This window comes from Symphodus melops (genome assembly GCF_947650265.1).
Source record: "Symphodus melops genome assembly, chromosome: 7".
In the NCBI taxonomy this organism is placed as follows: domain Eukaryota; kingdom Metazoa; phylum Chordata; class Actinopteri; order Labriformes; family Labridae; genus Symphodus; species Symphodus melops.
In genome coordinates, this window is record NC_136697.1 from 17024674 (window position 1) to 17049104 (window position 24431).

Below are 24431 nucleotides of genomic sequence, written 5' to 3' on the forward strand. Positions count from 1 at the left end.
ATAGTGTAAAATCCAGCAAATCAAGGATTAATACATTTTGTTAGGTTAGTATGACAAAGATAATCTTAAAATTCCTTTTAATAATAATGAGCATCATTATTAGTAAAATGAATTTTGATGCTTTAGATGGGCACTGTACTGGATGATTATAATACTTGAAGTCTTTTTTTATTGGGTTGTTATCCGACAACACCTTTGATAAAGAGAAGTCTGCAAACCCACTGGCTTCATTATTAAAGGCTTGTGACCAATCACATGAACACACATGGAGTTAAATCATGGGACATAAAAGTTGAGCTCATTTTTCCAGTCAGTCATGTTCAGATTAAGCCTTTAGGGGCTCTGGGGATATAAATCTGCTGTTACCCTCTATACAGTAGCTGCTAACCTTTGCAACTCAAGCCAGTTATTAAGGAAATGCAGTGTATAAGTAAAATGAGTCATAACTTTATCAGCTGTGAGTGATTCATTCTTATATTAATGATTACTGGTTACCTTAAATGTATTGTGATTTTAAATACTTAGTACAAGTCTTGAACTTCTACTTTTATATCAGAAATAGATCTTGCTATGTCTTCACCTCATATACTCTAACATTATGAAAACACTCAGGATCCTATTTTTTAATAAATATTACATGAAGTTGTTGTGCAAAACAGGCAGGTTATGTAAAGCTTAAACATCCACAGCTCTTGGACAACTGTTGTGGTTTTATCTGTATGAATCAAGTCACATTTTGTTGAACTTGTTATATGAGCTGTTTCTCAGGTAAAAAAACAAACAAACAACAAACTCATATAAAAGCTAATTTGTTGTCTGAAAAAAATCATCCCTATTCCTGCACCACTGGATTAAATTTCAGAAAGAGTTTTGATCATGACGCAGGTGGTATTAATTAAGCCCTCTCATAAAGTGTCACCCTCACTAATAAAACCTCTTCACTTCTATGTTCACCCATGTCTGTCTCTGAGGCCTGATATGCTAGCCCTCTCTCCCTCCTCCACCTCTGCTCTGCTGCATATCTCTCTTATGGCTGCCTGCTGATGATGCTGATGCTGATGTCATCACCGCCTCCCAGCATCCCTGCTACAGCAGCACCGCCATTTTCCTTTACTTCAGACCGACTGACGGACTTAACCGCTGGAGCATCCCGCACCCATCCACCCCGTGTCATCTGGCTCCTCCTCTGTCCCCATCTCCCACTCCCGTCTGTGATTGACGCACCGCTGCGTTCACAGCTTGCGCCCACCCAGCGCTGCTGCTGAACCTCAAATCGTCTCTCTCTGTCTCCGGCGGATTCTCCATGTATGGATGCGCTGAGCAGAAGGATGCTGTAGGCTGAATTAACGACAGAGAGAATTACAAGACATTACAGGCCGCTGAGGAGATTCAAGGAGGGAGGGAGCGGGTGACTCCAGTTTCGAATGGGCAGAGAACGATTCACCCTCTGCGGTTGTCGAGTGTGAGCTGCTGAGGTAAGAGACCGCCTGTCTGACATGTTTTTCCACGGCACATCATCGGCGATGTGAGCAGGTGTGTGTGTGTGTGTTGGTAATTTCGAGGCCTTTCCGTGCGCACGAGGAGATATAAGGGCGCTGCGGCAGGATGTTTGATTATTTAATTCCTCTGCTGTCAACAATTGTCTGCAAAAAACCCCCAATTCAAATGTACCTTTACAGAAACGCCAACCTGAAGTAATAGTACATACTCTTTTAAAGGCTTCAATGCCATTTCAGATTTGAGAATGTGCGCTGACCTCGTCTCTGACGCAGTGTTTGATGATTTGGTGTTTACGCGGCCTGTCTCTGAGGTGCGGCAGGCAAAGCAAGATGGAGGAGCCAATATTTACATCGCTTGCACCGCCATTGCCCTCCCTAAATGTCTCATATTTCCCACCAACAACTATCCAGTTGTTCAGATAACGTCGTGTTCCTAAATTTAGGAGGATTTTATTGGGTTGTTTTTTTTAATCGACAGATGCTGAGAATGTGGATGTCCACATCATTATCTGGTCAATAACAGAGAAGCACACCACCATACAGGTTTTAAAAAGCATAGGCCTACAGACTAAGAAATTATTACAAGATTATGTGGAAGCCTTCTCAAAATCCTGTCATTTTTTTCTGTTGCTATCTGTTGTCTGTGTCAGCAGTGAGGAGATAGGAGGAGAGTGATGCCTGAAAATAAGCTGCCATTTTAGTGAATTGAAGAAGGGATGCTCTCGATCTTTTTGCCAATAATGGCCCAGCCTTTTAGCCGGCTTGTTTCAGGAGCTGAGTGTCAGACTGAAGATGAATTGGCCTGAGAATCGAGGATGTGTTTAAAATCAGAGCTTAGTTGTTTTGCCATCAATTCCCAGTCCTCAATATCAATCATGATAACAACAGAACAGGGATTATTTAAACCTGGTATATTTGTTGTAATATTTACAAATGTTTATGTGGAAGAATACAAAAAGCCCATACATCTGTATTTACGTTTACTTATATCATCCTTCTGTACAGGTACCTGTGTGTGCGTATCTCTGTGTAACCACACAGACCTTTAGCTCTTCTGCTCACCCACTCACCCACCAGTGACATGGCGGGGGCTTCTGTGAAGGTAGCAGTGAGGGTTCGGCCCTTCAACTCCAGAGAGATCGGAAAGGAGAGCAAGTGCATCATTCAGATGTCAGGAAACACCACAAGTGAGTTTCAATTCAAGTTTTTGTTTTCATTTTGGGGCTTAGAGTTCTCCACTCAAGTTTCTCTTTGCTCATCTTTATTCTGACTTTATGAAGGACTACCAATAAAAAAACATATATCATAAAGTTGGTCCCCAGGTGTTGTCTTGATTACTAGAGTCTATGTTGGAGCTGGATCAGTCACAGTCCAAATAATATTTTCAACATGTGTTTGTTGAATACATATAACAATTTAAACTAGAAGGATATTCATCTTGCTGTCATAGGATAATAAGGAAGGCTCAAATCTATCTTTTTCCTGGACACAATTTATTGGTTATCAAAAAAGTTGCTGCTGGTTCGCTGTCATTTGACGTCTTGATTAATTGCCTTTTTTTTCCAGATATAAGGCAATCATATAAAAGCAGAATTTATGACCATAAACATTTGAAGAAGGAGACATATTATTGCCACTTTAACCTGAAAGATTTTTCTTAAATAAAATAAAGATTTTTTTGCAAAATCCTGGACTGAACTTATATTTTCAATGAGGGATTTCATAAATGTAACTTCTCCTGGTCAGAACTTCATCAGGTAATGATTACTGTTAGAAACGTTTTCCTTGAACAAGCACTGAATGTATCTTTAATGAACCTAAAAACTACACATGGAGGCTTTAAGTCAGGTTGTCTCCCTATTTGCTAACCAGGATCAGAACATGTTCAAATATATTATTGAGACAGTCTGTACAATTCTTGTTGTGTGTGAGGTAAGAAATGTATGTTTTAAAGTTGTACTTCTGCTACTTCTATTTTTCTCATGTGACCTAAATTGAGCCACGTCTAGCAAGTTCACCCTCGATTATTTGTCCCTGCAGCGATAGCAGGGTGGGCAGAGAGGCATGCAGCAACAACATGGCAGCTTGAGAGAGAAACAAAGGCTTCAGTCAGGCCTGTTAGTGTGTGTGTGTGTGTGTGTGTGTGTGTGTGTGTGTGTGTGTGTGTGTGTGTGTGTGTGTGTGTGTGTGTGTGTGTGTGTGTGTGTGTGTGTGTGTGTGTGTGTGTGTGTGTGTGTGTGTGTGTGTGTGTGTGTAGCCTCTCTCATTGCACGAGCTATAGGGACCAAAAAGACCTTGTTGTTCTGGTTAAGCTCTGATGCAGTGTCAGCTGATATACGTGTGTGTGTGTGTGTGTGTGTGTGTGTGTGTGTGTGTGTGGGGGGAAAACAAGAAGAAGGTGTGTGTCCACTAGTCGTATCTGTCGTTTTTAATGACCTCATTAGAAGCAAAGATTCAAACTTTCATTATTTGAATACCTTACCTTCACTCACAGCTTCTTACGTTTGTCCCGTTAAATGTTTCTGCATTATGGTCTCACCGGCAGCCACTAAAGAATGACAGGTTTAGTTGATGGATGCATGTCTCATGAGTCTGTCTGAGCACATGTTCAAGCGGGATGTTGCTGCTATTGTAGTCCTGAACTCGTCCACAGGGGGTGATGCAGTGTTGAAAGGCTCCTGATCAGTTCTTGTTATGCCAGTGCATGTCCTCCCTCCCCCCTTTGAAAAAGGATGAGTGGTGCATTCAAATCTGCTGCTTTATTAACTCCAGTGTTTCACTCTGAACCACTGTTACATCTCACTATCTGATTTTACACAATTAGAAGCCCATACAAGGTGTTTCAAAACCAAACATACCCACAATTCAAAACCATAGAGCACAGTAACTAATCAATAAAATAAACTGAGCAGTGCATCAATGTTGATATTAATTATCTCTACCTGAGCTGAAGTTGGTGGATGAGTGCTAAAGCTGTATTGATTTACATTGAAAACACCTAACAAAGCTTTCACGATGAAACCATAGTTTTAAAAAAAAGACGCATGTGGACACTGAATGCAGAGTTCATATCAGTTGATCATGAAGAAAATGCTGGAAGCACAAATATGTGCACGTTTGGTTGAAGGGGAGACAGGTGTGAGAGAATCTTTTGCATTGAAGTATTTCGATTTGTGGACAGAAAACGTTCAAATATTTTCACCTCTGTCCTGCAGTTCTTGAAAAACTGACAAATAGCCTGAAATAAAAGAGTTTAAAGCTGATTCAGTTTGCACTAAATCATTTATTTGTCTCTTTTTAGCCATCCTGAACCCCAAACAGCCAAAAGAAAACAAGAGTTTCAACTTTGACTATTCATACTGGTCACACACTACGGTGAGTTTCACTGCATCCATTTTTTCCCATTGCTTTCAGAAACTAAATGTTTGTATTAAACTCCATGTGATCCCTCTCTGTCTGCAGCCCGAGGATATCAACTATGCGTCTCAGGTGCAGGTGTACAGGGACATTGGAGAGGAAATGCTGCTTCATGCCTTTGAAGGCTACAACGTGTGCATATTTGCTTACGGACAGACGGGATCGGGGAAAAGTTACACCATGATGGGACGACAGGAGCAGGACCAGCAGGGAATCATACCTCTGGTAACACACAGCATACTTCTGACTAATCCCTTTTTTTAATGTAGATATTTCTATTTACAAAGCAAAAAAGACATTTTCTTTATGAGTATAAAAACAAAGACACATAAATGACAATCTGTTTTTTTTTCCCTCTTTAGTTGTGTGAGGACCTTTTTACCAAGATCAATGACAGCAATAATGACAACAACATGTCTTACTCTGTGGAGGTAAGTGAAGATCATCATCCATCAATGAATGAGTTCATGAACCAGAGGAGTGACTGCTTCTTTTTAGTGCTGTAATTAACTATTTTGCTTGATTCTTTTAGACATACCAGATGCTCGATGCTTAAATAAACACTCAGAAAATCTGAAGACGATTTGAAAATGTCTTTTTTTTTCTTTTTAGGTGAGTTACATGGAGATCTACTGTGAGCGTGTGCGTGACCTGCTTAATCCCAAAAACAAAGGAAACCTGCGTGTCAGAGAGCACCCTCTGATGGGACCCTACGTGGAAGATCTGTCCAAGCTTGCAGTCACTTCCTACAATGACATTCAGGACCTGATGGACTCTGGAAACAAAGCCAGGTGAAAAAGAAAAGCTGAATGATTGAATCAATAAATCAAAGCAGGCAGTAAATGATCGATGCCGCACATTACGGAAGAGGATAACTGTGTGATTCAGTTGTATGCACCTAAAGCAAAAACATTTGTCCATAGGACTGTGGCTGCAACCAACATGAACGAGACCAGCAGCCGCTCACACGCTGTCTTTAACATCATCTTCACACAGAAGAAACACGACATGGATACAGAAAACACCTCAGAAAAGGTCTGAGCTCAGCGCTTTGAAATCACCCAACATGACTTAACTATTCGAGCTCTCCGATGAACAAATCAATGTAGTTTCTTATTCTGGATGTTGTTTCACCACAGCAGTTTTAGAATCAGAAAATAATTGATTATGTTTTATGACCTGAGCGGACGCCGTCTGTGGTTTTATGTGAGGAATGCATTAAAGTATCACATTTTTTAAAATCTTTTTTCTGAGAGTTTTTCTGTTGAATTCCAGGTCAGTAAGATCAGTCTGGTGGATTTGGCCGGCAGTGAGAGAGCCGACTCCACCGGAGCGAAGGGGACTAGACTGAAGGTGAGACGCTCATTATTTGGTGTCTCTGCACAAAGGAGTGAAAATATCAATCATTCTCACAGTGATGGCTTAAAGTCAGTGTGTAACATTTAAGTTGTAAAATAAACTCAATGAGATTGAAAGAAAATATTTGTTAAAATTGACGTTTATTTCTTTTTATTTGCAGGAAGGAGCAAACATCAACAAATCTCTAACTACACTAGGGAAAGTTATTTCTGCTCTGGCTGAAGTGGTACGTTTTGGAACACCTTGTTTAAAATAAATCTAATTGTTACAAATTCTGATTTTTTGTTTAATGAAATAATAATTATTGGCATTTCTTGTGCAACCTCTAGGACTCTGCCCCAAACAAGGTCAGTAATATCAATGATCAGAATTTAAAACAGCAACTCCAATGAGATTTTTAGATATTTTTTAAATGTTTTTTTTTCTGAAATGAAAACAAATATCTTTTTTTTTTTCTTACCTTTTTGCACAGAACAAGAAAAAGAAGAAGGTGGAGAGTTTCATCCCCTACAGAGATTCAGTTTTGACTTGGCTACTGAGGGAGAACTTAGGTATATGAAAACATTACAATAAAACGTCAGCCTTTTAGATTAAAATCAGACGTTCTCTCTCAAGTTAAACATTGAATCTCCTCCTCCATCTTCTAGGGGGAAACTCTCGTACAGCTATGGTAGCCGCCCTCAGCCCTGCTGATATTAACTATGACGAGACCCTCAGCACCCTGCGGTGAGAAAACTTTCAATAACCTTTCTTTGTAAAGATCATCATAGCAGCCTTTTGTCTTCTTGGAATAGTGTTATAAAGAAAATGTCACACTTACACAACAGGCTCAGTTTGTAGGATTGATGTTTGGACAGTTGGTAGCAATCTCCTGCATCAGATTGCGTGTGAATTAGGGAAATGGACATGACGTAGCTCTGTAGTTTTGCATAATTTGCTGAGCTGTGAAAGATGATCTGTAACCTTATGACTTCTTGGCTTTTGATCCTCCAGGTATGCTGATCGTGCCAAACAGATCCGCTGTAACGCTGTGATCAATGAGGACCCCAACAACCGGCTGGTGCGTGAGCTGAAAGAGGAGGTTTCTCGCCTCAAAGACCTGCTGTACGCACAGGGCCTGGGAGACATCATAGAGAGTGAGTGTCACGTCTCGAGGCTGGATCACATGTTAACGCTCGCTTCAATTTAGATCATTTGTGCAGTTTCTGTCTGACTGTACATTGAAGACGGACCATTAATCTTGGGAGTGTGGGTATGCTCACACTCATTATCTTCTCTCCTCTGTCCTATCAGCGTATCGCGGCACCGGCCCCGTCATCGCTGGTTTGAAATGTGTGTATAAAGCTGTAGAGAGCCTGCGCTTTGCAACTTAGAGAAATAAACATCTGAGCCGGTCTTCCTCCTCCAACACATTAGAGACCAAACTAACGATCCCCCCAAAAACTAACCATGGCAAAAATGTTGTTAATTAAATGGAATTGATTGAGAATAAACAACAATCCTTCAGGTTAATCTGCCTTGTTGCCATTTAAAGTTCCCTTTTTTTTCTACAGAATTCTGAAAAAAATGGCTTCCTTTTCTTTCCAGAAGTTAAGATTTACATTAATTTAATCTGTAGAATCCAGCCATTTAATACTTACATCCACATCGCACAATTAACTTTGTGACGGGGATTTTCTTGACATTGTGATCTTATTAAAGTTCATTAAGAACCTGCAGCAGACTGACGAAGGCTTGGATGTTGAGCATGCTGCATTTCCTGATGAAAGTGAACAACCACGGAATAGAGAACGGTCTGAGAGGACGCCATTTAAGATTTCTGAGAAACTCTTTCCTGTGCATCCTGGTTCTCTGTGTGTGGCGCTTATTGAATGGGGTTGAGTGTTTATAGGCCTGCATTGCTACAAAACTCTGTGCTGAACAGTTTGAAACCATTAACGTAAGCAAATCAAAAGAAAAATGAAGAAACCGTATTTTAGTCTTTGTGCATCGTAGACTTTTCTAATTTTCTTTCTCATAACATTTTCATGCTTTAAGCCTGTCGAGTGTGTCAGAAAAGAAAAAGCCTTTGACTGTCCTTCTATTTGGCATTTTGTGATCTATCAGTTTGAGTTGCTCTTTTCTCTCTGTCAGCGATGGCTTTGGTAAGCAAATGACCTCTGCTTCTATAAACCATTATTTGAGTTTTCTCTTCTTTTTGTACTCCTCCCTGTTGTTCCCTTATTTTTCCCCTTTATACCTGTTTCTCTGCGTGCTTCTCTCAATCCCTGATGTCCCTCCTTGATTATCCTGCGTCTTCTCCTACCTTCTGTCCTTCCTACCTTCAATCCTACCTCCGTTCCTTCCTTTGCTCACTCCCATGCAACGCCTCTCTCTCTGGCAGACCTGTGCGATTACAAGAACTTTGAGAATAATCGCCAGGCTGTCAATCAAAGGGGTGATCTCTCCACAGTGAACCATGCCATGACAGGAATGAGCCCCTCCCCCTCGCTCTCAGCCCTATCTAGTCGTGCCGCCTCCATCAGCAACCTTCACGACCGCATCTTCAGCCCAGCCAGCGAGGAGGCCATCGAGAGACTCAAGGTGAGGTTAATATGGACACTGTTCGGAGAGCAGAGTTAGGTCTGTAGTTGAATTCTAAAAAAAGAAAGAAAAGGCACATAAGTAATGGAAAGACTTTTAGTATGCTCATAAATCACGAGATTCTATGTTGCAACTAAACTCAAAGTTTGAATATCTTCAATGTAGACAATGTATACTATTTTTGTCTGTAAAGATTTTTTATTTTGATAATCTCTTCATTTCATTGTTTTCTTTCCCTGTTTTGGAGTGCTGACTGTTTGCAGTATTGACTGTATATAAAGATGGATGACCAGTCCCCATCTGCTCCCATTGTACAAAAACAATTCCAAAAACCCAGGCGACAGCTGCCGACATTTTTTGCTGGTGACTGCATTTGGAGCCAGAGCTGGAGGAGCTGCAGTATTGATGTCCTGGCCCTGCCAGTGCCACTAATCATATACACATTAAACTTACAACACATCTCCTGTAGGTGGCCAACAGCAGAATAGATTCTTTGGTTGGTTTGAAGCAGACACTCTTGTGTTCGCGTTTGTTATTTTTCCACTCACTGTTCTACCTCTAGTCTGTTAATCCATCGCACACAGCTCCTCAGGAGCAGCACTCTTCAGCAGCAGATTTTTATAGCATCAAATCACTCATTTTAAACTCAACTTCCCAGAAAAACAGTTGTGCATCATCATGGTAGGAACTAACCAGAATGACAGAAACTATGTTTATACTGCAGCCAGTCAGTAGAGGGAGCCACTCCTGGGTTTTGGCTTCACTTTTGAAGAGCTGCCGTGTTGTCCATCTTTTATACAGCCTGAGTTTTGCATTGTAATTCCAATGTGTATTATTTTAAGAGTCTGAATTATGCAATCAGGAAACAGAAAAAATCATCGCAGAGCTCAATGAGACATGGGAGGAGAAACTGCGTCGTACTGAGGCCATTCGTATGGAAAGGTTTGTCAAACATATTGATGCATGAGTCACAGTTTCCCAGGATTCAATCAGATGAATACAGTATTTAAAATCCAGTGTTATGATTCTAACTGTGTTACTGCCTCTTGCAGGGAGGCCCTGCTGGCTGAGATGGGTGTTGCAATGAGAGAAGATGGCGGCACATTGGGCGTCTTCTCCCCTAAAAAGGTGTGTTCTTTTTCACTGTTGTGTGATAGATTGATACATGTACAACATCAGTCTGAAAACACGCAAACTCTTAACATTTGTACTGATTGCCCCTTTCAGACCCCTCATCTGGTGAACCTGAATGAAGACCCTCTGATGTCAGAGTGTCTGCTGTATTATATCAAAGATGGCATCACTAAGTAAGGTTTTATTATTCTTATGCTCTTTTGTTTTCCTGAGGGGGTTTTTCTCACTCAGATTCCCTTTCCCCCTCAGAGTTGGACGGGAAAATGCCAAGACTCGCCAAGACATCGTTCTCAGTGGCCATTTTATCAGAGATGAGCACTGCACCTTCAGCAGCACCATTGGCCCACAGGGAGAAGGTCAAGACTGTTCTCTTTAACAAATGACAGTGTCACATGGTGACAAATTTAAATCGGGAACAGATTACATAAAAAACGTTGTTGTGATGGTGAATTCATCTTCTCTTTGACAGGAGTGGTTGTCCTGGAGCCATGTGAAGAGTCAGAGACGTACGTCAACGGAAAGAAAGTGACCTCTCCCATCGTTCTTCGGTCTGGTACGTGTACAAGTTAACGGAGAAATGTACTGGGAGGAAGATCTGCATGTAATCACTGTTCCACTGTCACAACAAGTGTTTGTGAATCAGAGTAGCGTCTCATCTGTGATCATTGTTTATTCACGCAAGAGTCTTTACACTGCAACCTTGTCATGTGAATTATTTAGGGAACCGCATCATTATGGGAAAGAGCCATGTGTTTCGCTTCAACGACCCGGAGCAGGCTCGTATGGAGCGAGAGAGGACGCCATGTGCAGAAACGCCGGTTGAGCCAGTAGACTGGGCGTTCGCCCAGCGGGAGCTCCTGGACAAACAAGGAATCGACATGAAGCAGGAGATGGAGCAAAGGTGTGTGGAGAAGACATTATAATGATGAAGATGATTGGGATCACGACGTCACATTATTCAGTGTGTTTTCAAAGTGCGTCTTGAACATGTGGTTTTGAATCTTTTTTTCAGACTTCAGGAGCTTGAAGATCAGTATCGCAAAGAAAGAGAAGAAGCCAGTAACCTGCTGGAGCAGCAGAGGCTTGTGAGTCCAAGTTTAACGGTGTATTTAGAGCATCTGGCAGCGAAATGTTTGACAAATCCGCTCATCCTGTTTTTGATGTGGATCATTTGTTTTGTTTCAGGATTATGAGAGTAAGCTGGAGGCTCTTCAGAAACAGGTCGACTCTCGTTACCTGGAGTCTCCTGAAGAAGAAGAGGAGCCCGAAGAAGAAGGTGATAACTCTCATCCCTTATTTTTTTTTTCATTCATCTAACAATCATCTCTAAATGAGGCCCATCGGTCCGGATGATGTGTTTTTCTGTTTGTAGTGCCTTGGACAGAGCGCGAGACTGAGCTGGCTCTTTGGGCGTTCAGAAAGTGGCGTTTCTACCAGTTCACTTCTCTCAGGGATCTTCTTTGGGGCAACGCCATCTTCCTCAAGGAGGCCAACGCTATCAGTGTGGAGCTGAAGAAAAAGGTGCTTGTTCCTGGAAAACATTTTCCTTATTCAGCAGTCTGACCAATGACACTACATTGATTTCTCTCACTTGTTATTTTAAGCTGTAGCTGTAGGTAAACCTAAACCAGATATTCCTTCACTGACTTGATCCGATGATAAAGCATATCGTCGTGTTAAACAATGTACTCCTGCCAAATATTACCGAGACAACTAGCATTGAAATGTTACCTGAAGAAAAGTTAAATCCCTTACATGATACAGAAAGCGTGATGCAAGGGGTCACTTGTGTTTGTGTCTATAATGTCGTCCACAGGTGCAGTTCCAGTTCGTCCTGCTGACAGACACCCTCTATTCTCCCCTGCCCCCTGACTTGCTGCCCCCCAATGTGGCCAAAGAGAGAGAGAGACGACCTTTCCCACAAACCATTGTTGCTGTTGAAGTACAAGACCAAAAGAATGGAGCGACACATTACTGGACTCTGGAAAAACTCAGGTACATTGTTCAAGTGTTCAGGGTATATTTATTTAAACTATAAAATAATGAACAAAAGTGTGTTCATATATCTCATCTGTTAGCTTATCCAGCTGTTATACCCTTTATACGGCCCTCTGCAGGCAGAGACTGGACCTGATGAGAGAAATGTACGATCGTGCTGCAGAGCTCCCCAGTAGCGCCGTGGAGGACTGCGACCACGCTCTGACCGGAGGAGATCCCTTCTATGACCGCTTCCCCTGGTTCCGTCTGGTTGGCAGGTTTGTCATAAACGATGAAGCTACACACTATTTTGCTCCTTGTGTTTCTCCTTTATTGCACAGTAAATGCTTCCCACTGAATGTACTCTCTCCATCTCCACAGGGCCTTCGTTTACCTGAGTAACCTGCTGTACCCGGTGCCTCTGGTGCACCGTGTGGCCATTGTTAGTGAGAAAGGCGAGGTGAAAGGCTTCCTCAGGGTGGCTGTTCAGGCCATATCAGGTACAAATATTGGCTTCTTTGTCATGCGTTATATTTTGTATTTAGGAATCGTTGGGGTACTAGTCTAACATCCTGTACTTGTTTTTGTTCTCATAAGCTGATGAAGAGGCTCCTGATTACGGCTCTGGTGTGAGGCAGTCAGGCACCGCCAAGATCTCCTTTGAAGACAAACAGTTTGAGAAGGTAACGCTTGGAAAGAGTGAACATAAATCGAATTTCTGTTTTTCTTTCTTTTCTTTTTTTTTTCTTGAATGGTGATTGTTTGCTTTAAACTGGGTCAGAGCTGATTGTTTTCTCTGTTCTTCCAGTTCCAGACAGAGTCCTGTCCCAGCAGTCTTTCCCCCTCCAACACTTCCCAGGAAGAGCTGAGAATCGTGGAGGGAGAAGGACAGAACTCTGAGATGGGAATCTCTGCAGATGAGGTCAACAACAACACCTGTCCAGGTGAGGTGGCACCAGGTACGCAGATCATTGCTTAAATAACAGTATTTATTCTGTCTTTTCTTCTCACCCTGTATACTGGACATTTATTGCATGTGTGTCCATCCAAGGAGACTCGACCCTTCTCTGTTCTTCCAGGGTTTTTTTTTTTAACTTAATTTCCCTAGAGAAGGTTTTTCTTCTGAAATGTTGGATCTGTGATATGGGCCTTATTAATTATATTGAATTCCTAACCAGCTAGAATATGAAGGATTGTTGAGTTAAATAAAAGTTAGACCTTTAAAGAGCACTTTCTCTGGATTTGTTTAAATTATTTTAATTCCATGGGGTCCTTGTTTGTTCCCCCGTGTCACACAACAATAAAAATGTGTGTCTTACCTCGTCAATACTCTGTGTCTCTGTTTCAATATTTTCTAAAATTAATAGAAAAAATGAATGCATCTATAACACCAGACACACGTTTGTTTCTTCTGTGTCATCTAGAAGCCCTGGAGGCTCCCTGCAGCCCGGTGAAGAGTTCAGGTTTGGGTCTGGATCTTCCTCTGGACCTGTCCCCAGAGAAAGCTCTGTCCCACTTGAAGATCGGCAGCACCTTCACCTTCAGAGTCACCGTCCTGCAGGCCTCCAGCATCTCGGCCGAATACGCCGACATCTTCTGCCAGTTCAAGTGAGTTACACAAGAAGATACACAAGATTATAATGGATGGACTGACTATATTTTCTAAAAATATTATAATGTTTTTTTATTTAAAAAAATAACAAAGAAAACTTCAGCCTGTGAATTACAGCAAATATGAAAGTTTTAAGAAACTTAGTGATTTTTTTTGTTAGCAGGATCAGTCACTTTATGATTGACAAGTAGCCACCTCCTCTTAATCAGGATAGAGTTTTGAGTATTTGATTCATACTGCTTTAAGTTGTGGTTGCTACTTTCATCATAAATGACATGACCAAAATGCGAAAACTTGAATTTGGCCTCCAATCATTAACCCTACAAACTAATGGGTGACATCATACCTTTAATACAGACTGTGGGTGTGGTTGCTATTCTTCAGTATATGTACTGGTCTCTTTTTTGTGCAGCTTCATTCACCGCCATGATGAAGCTTTCTCCACTGAGCCGCTGAAGAACACTGGCAGGGGACCTCCACTGGGCTTCTACCATGTTCAAAATGTAAACACTGAAAATAACATATTTACTCGTCTCTATTTATCTGTTGGACGTGTGTGTGAGTGATGTTTCCTCTCGTCTTTGTTAGATCACGGTGGAGGTGACCAAGTCCTTTGTGGAATACATCAAGACTCAGCCCATCGTCTTCGAGGTGTTTGGTCATTATCAGAAACAGCCCTTCCCCCCTCTCTGCAAAGACCTCATCAGGTCAGTAAGAAATCTGACCTTTGAAATGAAAAGATAGGACCATCTCTTGAAAGAGAGTTTCCTTATGTAATGTATCTTTGTCTTTTAGTCCATTGAGACCTACCAGGAGGCAGTTCCCCAGAGTGATGCCCTTATCCAAACCAGGTGACTTCAGATGAAAGAATTGCTTCTCAAAAACACATGAAGCTGTTTTTATTGACCATAACTTGCTTTTTCTCTCTGCCACCAATTTAATATTCTGCTCTGTTTGTTTAGTTTAAGTCTTTTTTGGCCATCACACATTAATCTGTCGTTTCTCTTCCAGTGCCGGCTACAAAGCTCAGCACTCTGACTCGCTCCACTGCAGGGCCCTGTCACGCCAAATATGACCTCATGGTGTTCTTTGAGATCTGTGAGCTGGAAGCTAATGGAGAGTGAGTGAGATATTAACGGCTGCTCTCAAATTATATCAGATAATCTACATTACGAATACTGTTTTACAAAGACCATCTCAGTTTAAAGTTTGAACACTTTATTTGTTTCTAGCTACATCCCAGCTGTTGTTGACCACAGAGGGGGGATGCCTTGCCACGGCACGTTCCTCCTACACCAGGTCTGACTATGACACTCAAATGTACCATCATGTTTCCATATATACTGACTTGTTTCATAAATTCAGTGGATATTTATACAGCTTTGTATCCATTCTTAATTATCTTATTTCTGTGTCTTCTGTTAAACATCTGGGGAAGGTTAATAGACCTCATAGAAGAAACAGATGTAGCCACTATTATTATATCCACCATCTATTAAAAGCATCAAGTTTGGAAAGTTAGTCCCTCCAGCCTTATTCTGGAAACCAGAAGTGACATTATTTTGAAAAAAGGATAAAGGTCAGAGAGGATTGAAGCGTTGCTATGAGCCAATGCTAGTGCTAGCTTAGTTAGCATCTGTAATTTACTGCAGCTTTGATATAATAGGATGCTGATTTTGAAAAATAAACACACAAAATGGTCTTGCTGACAAACAAAGAGTTGACACTTAAGAGTGTCTTTTTACTGACATGAGTCATCATTACAACTTGTTTTCATTCACTGTAGAGATACTGTGCTGTTTCATGTATGAACACTTTATGGGACCAAAATGTACTAAGGAAAAACATTTTGTTTTAAAGAAGACTTGGATATCGTAATAGTTAGTAGTTTTTAGGTAAATTAGATATGTGAAGTCAGAAGTAGGGTCAGCTTCATACAATGTTATGTAAAAGATTGTGCTGCCCCCTGCTGGCCACCAGAAAGACTGTAAGGACACATTGGAAACCCTTTTCTTCCACTTCTTATGGATTAAACCTGTTCTGATAGCAGCAATACATTTTCAAACCCAGAAATGAAAAACAACAACACAGGAGCCAAATAAATGCATAATGAATCAGTAGTTTACTTCGATCACCTAATCTTAAGAAATACATCTATGTCTGTTTTAACATGCTGTTTAATATCCCGTTCTCTCTGGACTCCACAGGGCATTCAGAGGAGGATCACAGTAACCATTGCTCACGAAACAGGGAATGATATTGAGTGGAAAGAGGTGAAGGAGCTGGTTATCGGTGAGTCATTAGCACAATTCAAAAACATGTTTGGCCTAATCAGAGAAGATTTCTCAATAAAGTCATTCATTTTATTATGACTTGTGTGAATTCAGGTCGCATTAGAAACACACCAGAGGCTGATGAGACCATCATAGACCCCAACATCCTGTCCCTCAACATCCTTTCTTTTGGATACTTCTGGCCAAAACACAATGACAAGTAGGACTTCAATTACTCGACGTTCAGTGATGGTTTCCAAATTAATCTGTAAACCAAAATATAACAACAAAGACAGATCAGATGCTTTGTTTGGTAAAGTTTTAACAGTGCTTCAAAATGCCTTTTAATGTCAAATATGATTTGGCTCCATGCTTTTTTTCAGTTTGCACAGAACCGTATTATTTGCTGAGTTCAAACTTTTAACAGCTGCAGTTAAAAGTTTCTAACTCTTGTCCTGTCTCTTCAATCTTTGTTGACCGCAGCGTCTCCTTGGGAGTTGATCATAGGTATAAATGACCATCCTTTTTTATCTTGGCAATACTTTTTAAAAAAAATAATAGAACAGTCATGCTTACAGGTTTTCATCAGGCAGACTTTTAGTCCTCTAAATAAACATCCAGATAATAACTTTGTATTTCCCTTGATGCAGAACTTTCTACCGGTTTGAGGCCGCGTGGGACAGCTCCATGCACAACTCTCTGCTTCTAAACAGAGTCACTCCCTACGGGGAGAAGATCTACATCACCCTCTCTGCTTATCTAGAGGTAACACACATCATGCAATGCTAATAATATTAATTTTGCTTAATGTGGTCTTTGTAGAATTCACGTTACTCGTAAGTTTTATTACATGTGCTGTCGACTTAGCTCTTGATTCTGAATGTTTTTGTCTGATCTATTGTAACTAGATGGAGAACTGCACCCAGCCAACAGTGATCACCAAAGACTTCTGCATGGTGTTCTATTCACGTGATGCAAAACTGCCAGCCTCTCGCTCCATCAGAAACCTGTTCAGCACTGGCTGCCTCAGACCCTCTGAGAGGTATAACCCATATTTTCACATAGTCTAAATCCTAACAACCTCTATGTCTAAGAAAAGTATTAAATTGAATCAGAAATGAAAGCTGTAGTTTTATTTGTTTCTTCTCTCTTGAACCCTTTTTACAACATCTCCTCTTCCCTTCATAGTAACCGCGTAACTGGAGTTTATGAAGTCACCCTCTGCCATGTGGCAGACAATGGAAGTCCAGGTGAGACTCTAGTCAAAGAAAAATAATCTGTGGAATATTGAAAGCTTTTTCTTTTCTTGTATTTGAAAGTCAAACATTCACTGACTTTTTTCTTCTTTCTTTCTTCTTCTCTCTTCAGGCATGCAGCGCCGACGCAGGCGTGTGTTGGACACCTCGGTGGCGTATGTGAGAGGGGAGGAGAACCTGGCTGGGTGGAGGCCTCGCAGTGACAGCCTCATTCTGGACCACCAGTGGGAGCTGGAGAAACTCAGTTTACTGCAGGAGGTCAGTTTGGAGACTAAACAGCTTGTTACATCGTCAATTTAAAAAGCCAGCTTTAGTTGATAACCAGGCATCCTTATATTACATATTATACATCAATATGATGCTTGCTTTGCACAAGTATTTTATTAGTTTGAATTCTGTGTTTTTAGGTGGAGAAGACCAGGCACTACCTACTGCTGAGGGAGAAGCTGGAGGCCACTCTGCAGGCAGGACAAGATGCACTTTACAAGAGCAGCGACATCAGTGATTTCGCAAAGAGTCCCGTCCTCAGCCACAGTCCTGGAAGTATCCCTCCGACCCCTGACAGCCCCAACCAGAGGCAGAGGGAGCTGGCTGCCAAGGTGACTGCTGCTCTCCAGAACTTTAATGTTGACCTCACCATTACTCAACATCTTAAAAACTCTTTGACTCTGTCTCCTGCAGTGTCTGCGTCTGCTCATGCACACCTTCAACAGGGAATACAGCCAGGTGAGCAGCAGTGCCAGTGAGAGCAAGGTGAGCCCCAGCCTAGGCCCGATAATCCGGCCCGTTAATTCTTCCTAACCTTTAGCCTCTACCTTTTTATTTTAATAAAATATTTAAGGCCTGCAACCTCTCTCCAGCCATTGTCATGTATGATTTAGTCCTTTTTAGTATTCTACAGTTCACACTTTCACCAAAGCTCTTGACTTTTATTTATTATCCCCTTGTATGTCTTTATAACCCCACAGTAGACCTGAGCGAAAAGTTACTGACAAATCATTCTGAATTTGTGTATTTAACAGATACATGACAGAGACTATTGACTCAGGTCTACTGCTTAGTTCTTTCAGCATAAACCTCTGCATCCAGACTTCACCCCTTGCAATGCTTAAGTTTTCCCTTCTCCTTTCCTCATTCTTCACTACCCCTCCTCTGAAGTGTCTGAGAGGCTCCCACTAACACGATCGCCAACCTGCATGTCCACTTTAACAATCTGTGAACCAGTGAGGGGCTCTTACTGTAGATAAGATTGGATTTGAAATGGCTCAGACATGGGTTTTTAGTAATTTGCTCGAAAAAAAGATAAATTGTCTGATTTAAATTTTCTCTGAATGCATGTCTGTGTTGTACGTGCTTAACTGTTTGCTGGTATGTTATGTCTGTATCTGTATTTGTCCCTTTTGTCCTGTGTGTGCGTGCGTGTGTGCTTTTTCATATGTGATGTGTTGTGAATGCGTTTCTGTTGGTGGTTGTGTGTTTTTTTTAGCTCTCTGAGATGTCTGCATCACTCATGAGAGACTCCTGCTCGTCTGGACTCAACACACTCACTCCGTCCTCCACCTGTCCCTCACTGGTCGAGGGACATTATGACATCAGGTATGAAGCACTTTGATCCAGTGTATGATTTGTGCCCCACTGAAGATCAATAAAGCCTATGTTGTTTTTCAGAAAGATTTGGCATCAGTCATAATCATGTGATGCTAAAAAGAGTAAGGTCTTTTACCTGCTTTTTGTGAAGTGCCACTTGTTATAAATTGACACTCTATAAGTAAAGATTGATTGATGATTGATTAAATGTTCCTGTAGATGTCTGATGGTTACAGTGCCTTCTTTGTTGATACAACAGATAAGATGTTTTTCTTTGCTGTGAACTCAGCCCCAAAATAGCTAATCTTCAGAAAGCAACCCGTAACAGATTGTGGATTTTGGAAGATTATCTTTCCAACGCATTGTCTTTTTTACACAATTTGAACATGTTGTCCTTATTTTTCAGACACACTGAACCCAGTTCAGAAGCCTCCACACCAGATCTGGACCCGTACAGCCCTGTGGACAGAAAGAAAGCTCTCAGGGGATTCACGTTTGTCCCTGACATACAGGAGATTCGTGTCAGGTTAGAGCACACACACAATACTGGATTTAGTGGACAAGTTGACTTTTTTTTATTATTTGGTTAAGCAGCATCAAATGTAAAAAGTTTTGGTCAGCTTTGGGCAGATTCTTGGAAACACTGGTATTTCGTATATCCTCTACAGCCCCATAGTGTCAAAGAAAGGCTACCTGCACTTCCTGGAGCCCCACACCAGTGGCTGGGTGAAGCGTTATGTGGTGGTGCGCAGGCCCTATGTCTACCTGTACCGCAGTGAAAGAGACAGCGTGGAGAGAGCCGTCATCAACCTGTCATCTGCGAAGGTGGAATACAGCGAAGACAAACAGACCTTACTTCGGGTATGAATGAATGAATAATGTTCATATAGTTACACATTGAACCTGAATGAAACTTGAAGTAACCGCAGGGTTTTTTATTGACAGACTCCAAACACCTTTGCTGTGTGCACTGAGCATCGTGGGATTTTGCTGCAGGCAACCAATGACAAAGAGATGCACGACTGGCTGTACGCTTTTAACCCACTGCTGGCCGGCACCATCAGGTGAGGGGTGGAGGAGCTGTGAGAGGTAGTCAGCATTTTTAAACAGCTGTTAGCAACATTTATTAGCCCTTGTGTTATTTCTGAATATAGCTGCACTAACACTTTGATAGCGCCCATGGTTTTCTTGTTTTTTTGATTTATTGAAAGAAGACATTTAACTGCCATTGATGGTTACTAATTTGTTGGTAAATGTTATCTGTAACTACTGCCAAGTTATGGTGTTCCTTCTTGAAACTGGTTTGTGACCTGTAGAATAAAAAAAACATGACAACACACTGAATATTAAGTTACACATTTGAATATTACTAATCATCTCTTCAATCTCTTCTGTTCAGGTCAAAGCTCTCTAGGAGAAAGTCGATCCAGTCGGCTCCGGCTGCTCAGAGGATGTGAGAGTCAAACCAACCTGGTGGAAAACACTGAAACAAGCTAAACAATCAGAAGGCTCCACGCACCTCCCTGCTCTAAGAAACATTGCTCATGTAAACAAATTACACATAAACCATTTAAATAGCCTACCATATGACGACCCTCCCAGTCCCAAAAATCACACAAACTCTTATCCTAAAACTCAACACAACATCCCTTCTCTGTTTTTGCAGTCGTCACCTTAAAACCCTGCATGCTGTGCTCCCTCCTTCCCTTTGGAAGAAACATAAGACAGACTAACCTTCCAACCCTGTTAGTGAACTTACCTCTGCTCAGCATTGGGACTAGTTTTAGTTTTACATGTCGATATTTGTCATCTGTGAGGCTACCTGTTTCTTGTAGAAAGTTAATCTGTGGTCAGTCCCATCTTCATGTGTTCTAATAAATTAACTATTCCCACTTATGTATTTTAATTACGGCAGAAAAGCAGAACGCATAAGTTTAGTCTTTTAAGTGCAAGGAGGACACAAGCACTATATACTGTACATTACATTGTGCTTTACAGCTCACAGTATTTGTTTTACTGCAGAAGTCTCAGATATCAAACAGATCGGCCATTTTAACATAGAAGTAGCATTAGGGTGATTCGGACATAATTATTCAATGTTCTGGTTTCGTGTTTTATTGTTTCCAACTGGATCCATTAAGAATTTGTTGGCTAATTAAGGCTAAATTATCCAGTATCCAGAGAGATGACTCATTTTACTGCCTTGTTCCCAATATGTGCTTTTTCACATCATCTCCAAATCCCCTGTGGAACTTTATATATTGTTGCTATTGTTCTTTCACTGCACTGTTATTTACTTGTGACAGGACCATTGATCAGTTTTGTTGCATGGCACTTTATTGTCATTATTGAGTTAATGTACTGTATAATTTACACAGTTTTTTGTTTGTTTTTTTAACCAAAGCATTTTTTTAAATATTTTAGATCATCATGTGCAGGAGACATTTGTTACAGATATTTGTTGACATAAATGGAAATACACTTTCTCTTTCCCTGCAAAGAGAGACCACCAAGTTAAGCTAAGCTAGACGCTAGCTGAGTTTAGTATTAAGACTTTAAGCAGGGAAAGACTAACAGCCTGTCAAAAGGAGATAAACTCCATTTACCAGCACCTCTTAAGAAAAAAAAAGATGTAATGTTGTGTTTGTTTAAGCAGCACAAAAAGTTAGGTGTATGAGGGGTTGCTTTAGAGGTGCTCAAATTAAGCTAGGCTAGCTGTTCACCCCTGTTTCCAGCCTTTATGCTCCACACTCACACAGTTAACCTTTTGTTTAACTCAATAGATACACGACGGGGGTTGATGTGTTGTATCAAGTCGGCTTCTTTAGTGAATCAACATGAGAGTTTTTCCTAGCTGAACAAGTACGTGTATTTCCCTTGTGGTTGACATATTTCTGTAAGATAATCAATCATAAATTGATCTATGATCTAAATTATCGGCTACCTGGAGAGCTGCACTCTGCATGTAGACTACTTTGAACAAATACGTCTTTATTCCGTTTGTTATGGGCCAGCAGAGTTGCTTCATTTATTGCGTCTTGTATTTAAGTCTTGTCGAGCTGAACGAGAAGTTATCATTTACCGTGGACCTGTAATCTGTGTGACTTGCTTTGAATGGACAAGTTGTCCATGCACCAGATAGTGCCTCCCTCTTTTTACTTCTTTTTAATCTCTCCCTCCGTCATCCTTTTTTGTCTTTGACATTAACACTAAAGTTAGCAACATGTGTCTAAGATTAAGCCTTTATGTAGAGTAAAACTAGATGCTACGGTTCTGTTCTTTATATTGATGATCACTGTTTTAGAGAGTGAATATTATCAATGATGCTATATAGTGTGTTGGTATAGCCTTTAGCAGTACATTACAGCATATACATATCTCATAATCATTGACTGTGGCTTTGAAAAAGAATCCCTATCTTAGCTTTTGTACAGTAGCTGCTTGATATTTGACAGCCTGATGTTTCAGTCACTAATCATTATGGTAGCTTTGCAGATTTTATGACTCTTATGTCAAGGGATGGTTTGTAATTGCTTTGGCGAGCTGTTTGTTGTTTAGCACTGTACCAAGATGACCCCAAATGTTGGTTTGAAATCAACACTATCACCATGGTGATAGGAATTAAACTAAATTCAGCTCTTGTTAAAGGACTGCTAACAGTGGGCGTTATTTAAAATATATACCCTCTAATTTAAAATCGAAGACATGGTCAGCCAGCCATACTGTCTTCCCCACTTCTCTCTTATTTTCCTTATTTACTGGTTACGATGAAATGTTTGTGAAATCTGACTAACACTCAGTTTTCAATAAAGTATTCAGGACTCTGTACGCCACAGGCCGACCAACCTGCTGAGCAATTCAGCCTGATAAGCAAAACATCAGACAATTTACCTTTTATCTGTTGCAGCCCCTGTGACTTTTTAATGATATTCTGCCCGTCAGCAATGACGTGACATGAGCTGATTATTACTAAACGTTTTGTGTCATCTTGGTATAATCAACTTTATTTGTTTTTTTTTTTTAAATGCACACTTACATAGTCTGCTATTTGTCTGCTGGAACAGAAAGTTTATTTTGAAGGATGGATTATGTTTGTAAATTGCACTTATGCACAAAGCATCTTTATTTACTATGATTTTTTTATGAAGATATTTTAAGAATGTATGGAAAAGATGGTTGGTGTTTTAACTTATTACATACCTACCCTACAGAGGAGATGACAAGATACTTTAGCTTTCAAAACCCAAAACGACACGGTATGAGTTAGCATTTTAAGTTTGTGTGTAAAACTTGCCATGCTTCCAGTCCAAATAGTTCAAAGGAGGAAAAAACCCCTAAGTGAGATAGCATAGTACACAGACCAGTAAATGTCAAAAGGTTAATGAGTTATCACAATTCTGGCTGCTTTTTTACTGTCATAGCTCTGGATCAAAGCATGCAGGTCCACTTATCTTCTGCTGTTCCTCTCTCCTGCATTATCGCTTGCTACTGACAACAGCCCCTACCCCTTCCCTCCCACCCCTCCCAGAGTGCTGCTTGTAAAGTATCGTCATTCATGATCCTTGTAATGACTAACTGGAAACCTTCCTCTTGCCTCTGTATTGTATATAAATTGAGATTTTCTGTGCCGGCTCTCATCACACAGATGATATTAACTCTCTCTCTCTTCCTGTGTGTACCATAATGAATAAGACAACTTGGCCTGCTGCTTCGTTAACTGTCACTCCAGAGCAAAGCACGCTGATCAGGGATCAGTTATGCACATTTCAGCTCAGCGTGGATGAGGTGGTCATTAGACTGCCGAGTAGGTGGTCCCAGGTCTGCTTGTTGCTCTGGGCTGCTTTGACAGAAGCAGAACCAGGTCCCAGCCTGTGATGAAGTCTTAATCTCAGTGCTCACGTTTCTCTTTTGAGTGTTTCGAGTTCTTTCTCATGTGTGTGGACACGTAACAAAAGCTGTCAAGAAAAAAACAAGGCGAATAAATAAATGAGTGTTGAAACTTAAGCAACATCTTAATGTGATTTGTTTTTAGCCTTCACTGATTTCTGTTAATGATTTCCATTACAAGGTATGTACAGTTCATTCAGTTGAAACGTCTTCATTGTGGCATAAAGGCATTACAGTATGTTTGCATTTTTGATGCTCGTTACATGTTTGCGCCACTACTGTACAGAATGTTAACCATAGTAGCTCTGCTGTTTTTGTAATGTCTCATAAATCCACAATACTGCAAATGTATCAACATGAAATATGTCATAAAAAGAATACTGGCTGCGTGATGGTAATATTTCTCACATTTAATTATAATAACAAATGAAGAATCCTGTCTTTCACCACAGGATGTGTGTCAAACTTTAAAATCTTTAACCAACAGAGATTCCACGTGGTCACTGTTCAGCCAGGAAATATGCCACAACTTACCCTCTGTCATGTGATACTATATATGTCCTTAAAGTTTACCTATGGCAGGGTTTGTCACAGGTAGAGGCAGAATCCTGAGTTGGTGTGACTACTACCCCTCCAAGCTCTGCATGTTATAATTTAGGGTTGACAGACACGTGATCATGTCACCTTAACAATTTAAAAGGATCTGTGCTCAGCCTGTCTCCTCATGTTCAGTGTTCAAAGAGGGCGGAAAAAACCAGTGTTTGCTCACAGAGCAGAGTAAAAGTGAATAACATAACATAATGCCCCTCTCATGTCTGTTGCATAACAGTTGGTACTTTTGCTCAAG

General features: G+C 40.8%; 1 protein-coding gene across 14 annotated transcripts; it reads left to right on the top strand.

Moving 5' to 3' along the window:
* Positions 1-993: 993 nt before the first annotated feature.
* Positions 994-23701, top strand: kif1ab (kinesin family member 1Ab; the record flags this gene model as incomplete). 14 transcript variants are annotated; one of them, XM_079348055.1, is made up of 50 exons in its annotated part: positions 994-1475; positions 2505-2686; positions 4801-4874; positions 4962-5141; positions 5279-5347; positions 5529-5707; positions 5840-5951; positions 6192-6269; positions 6436-6501; positions 6605-6622; positions 6748-6826; positions 6923-7001; positions 7269-7411; positions 7569-7607; positions 8659-8858; positions 9721-9800; positions 9911-9986; positions 10086-10165; positions 10242-10348; positions 10462-10545; positions 10713-10893; positions 11005-11077; positions 11178-11268; positions 11365-11513; positions 11809-11987; positions 12110-12247; positions 12351-12469; positions 12567-12652; positions 12778-12913; positions 13394-13577; positions 13994-14084; positions 14170-14288; positions 14377-14432; positions 14593-14701; positions 14814-14880; positions 15789-15873; positions 15969-16074; positions 16338-16361; positions 16505-16619; positions 16763-16896; positions 17043-17104; positions 17223-17368; positions 17518-17709; positions 17792-17863; positions 18597-18706; positions 19104-19223; positions 19366-19558; positions 19643-19761; positions 20097-21334; positions 21367-23701. In XM_079348055.1, the coding sequence occupies exons 2-49, from the start codon at positions 2581-2583 to the stop codon at positions 20152-20154; spliced, it is 5163 nt and encodes a 1720-aa protein (XP_079204181.1). In that variant the 5' UTR covers positions 994-1475; positions 2505-2580. The 14 variants fall into 14 exon arrangements, with proteins under 14 accessions (XP_079204181.1, XP_079204185.1, XP_079204175.1 ...); XM_079348049.1 differs by having other exon boundaries at positions 995-1475; positions 12778-12928; XM_079348062.1 differs by having other exon boundaries at positions 995-1475; positions 8728-8858.
* Positions 23702-24431: the final 730 nt, after the last annotated feature.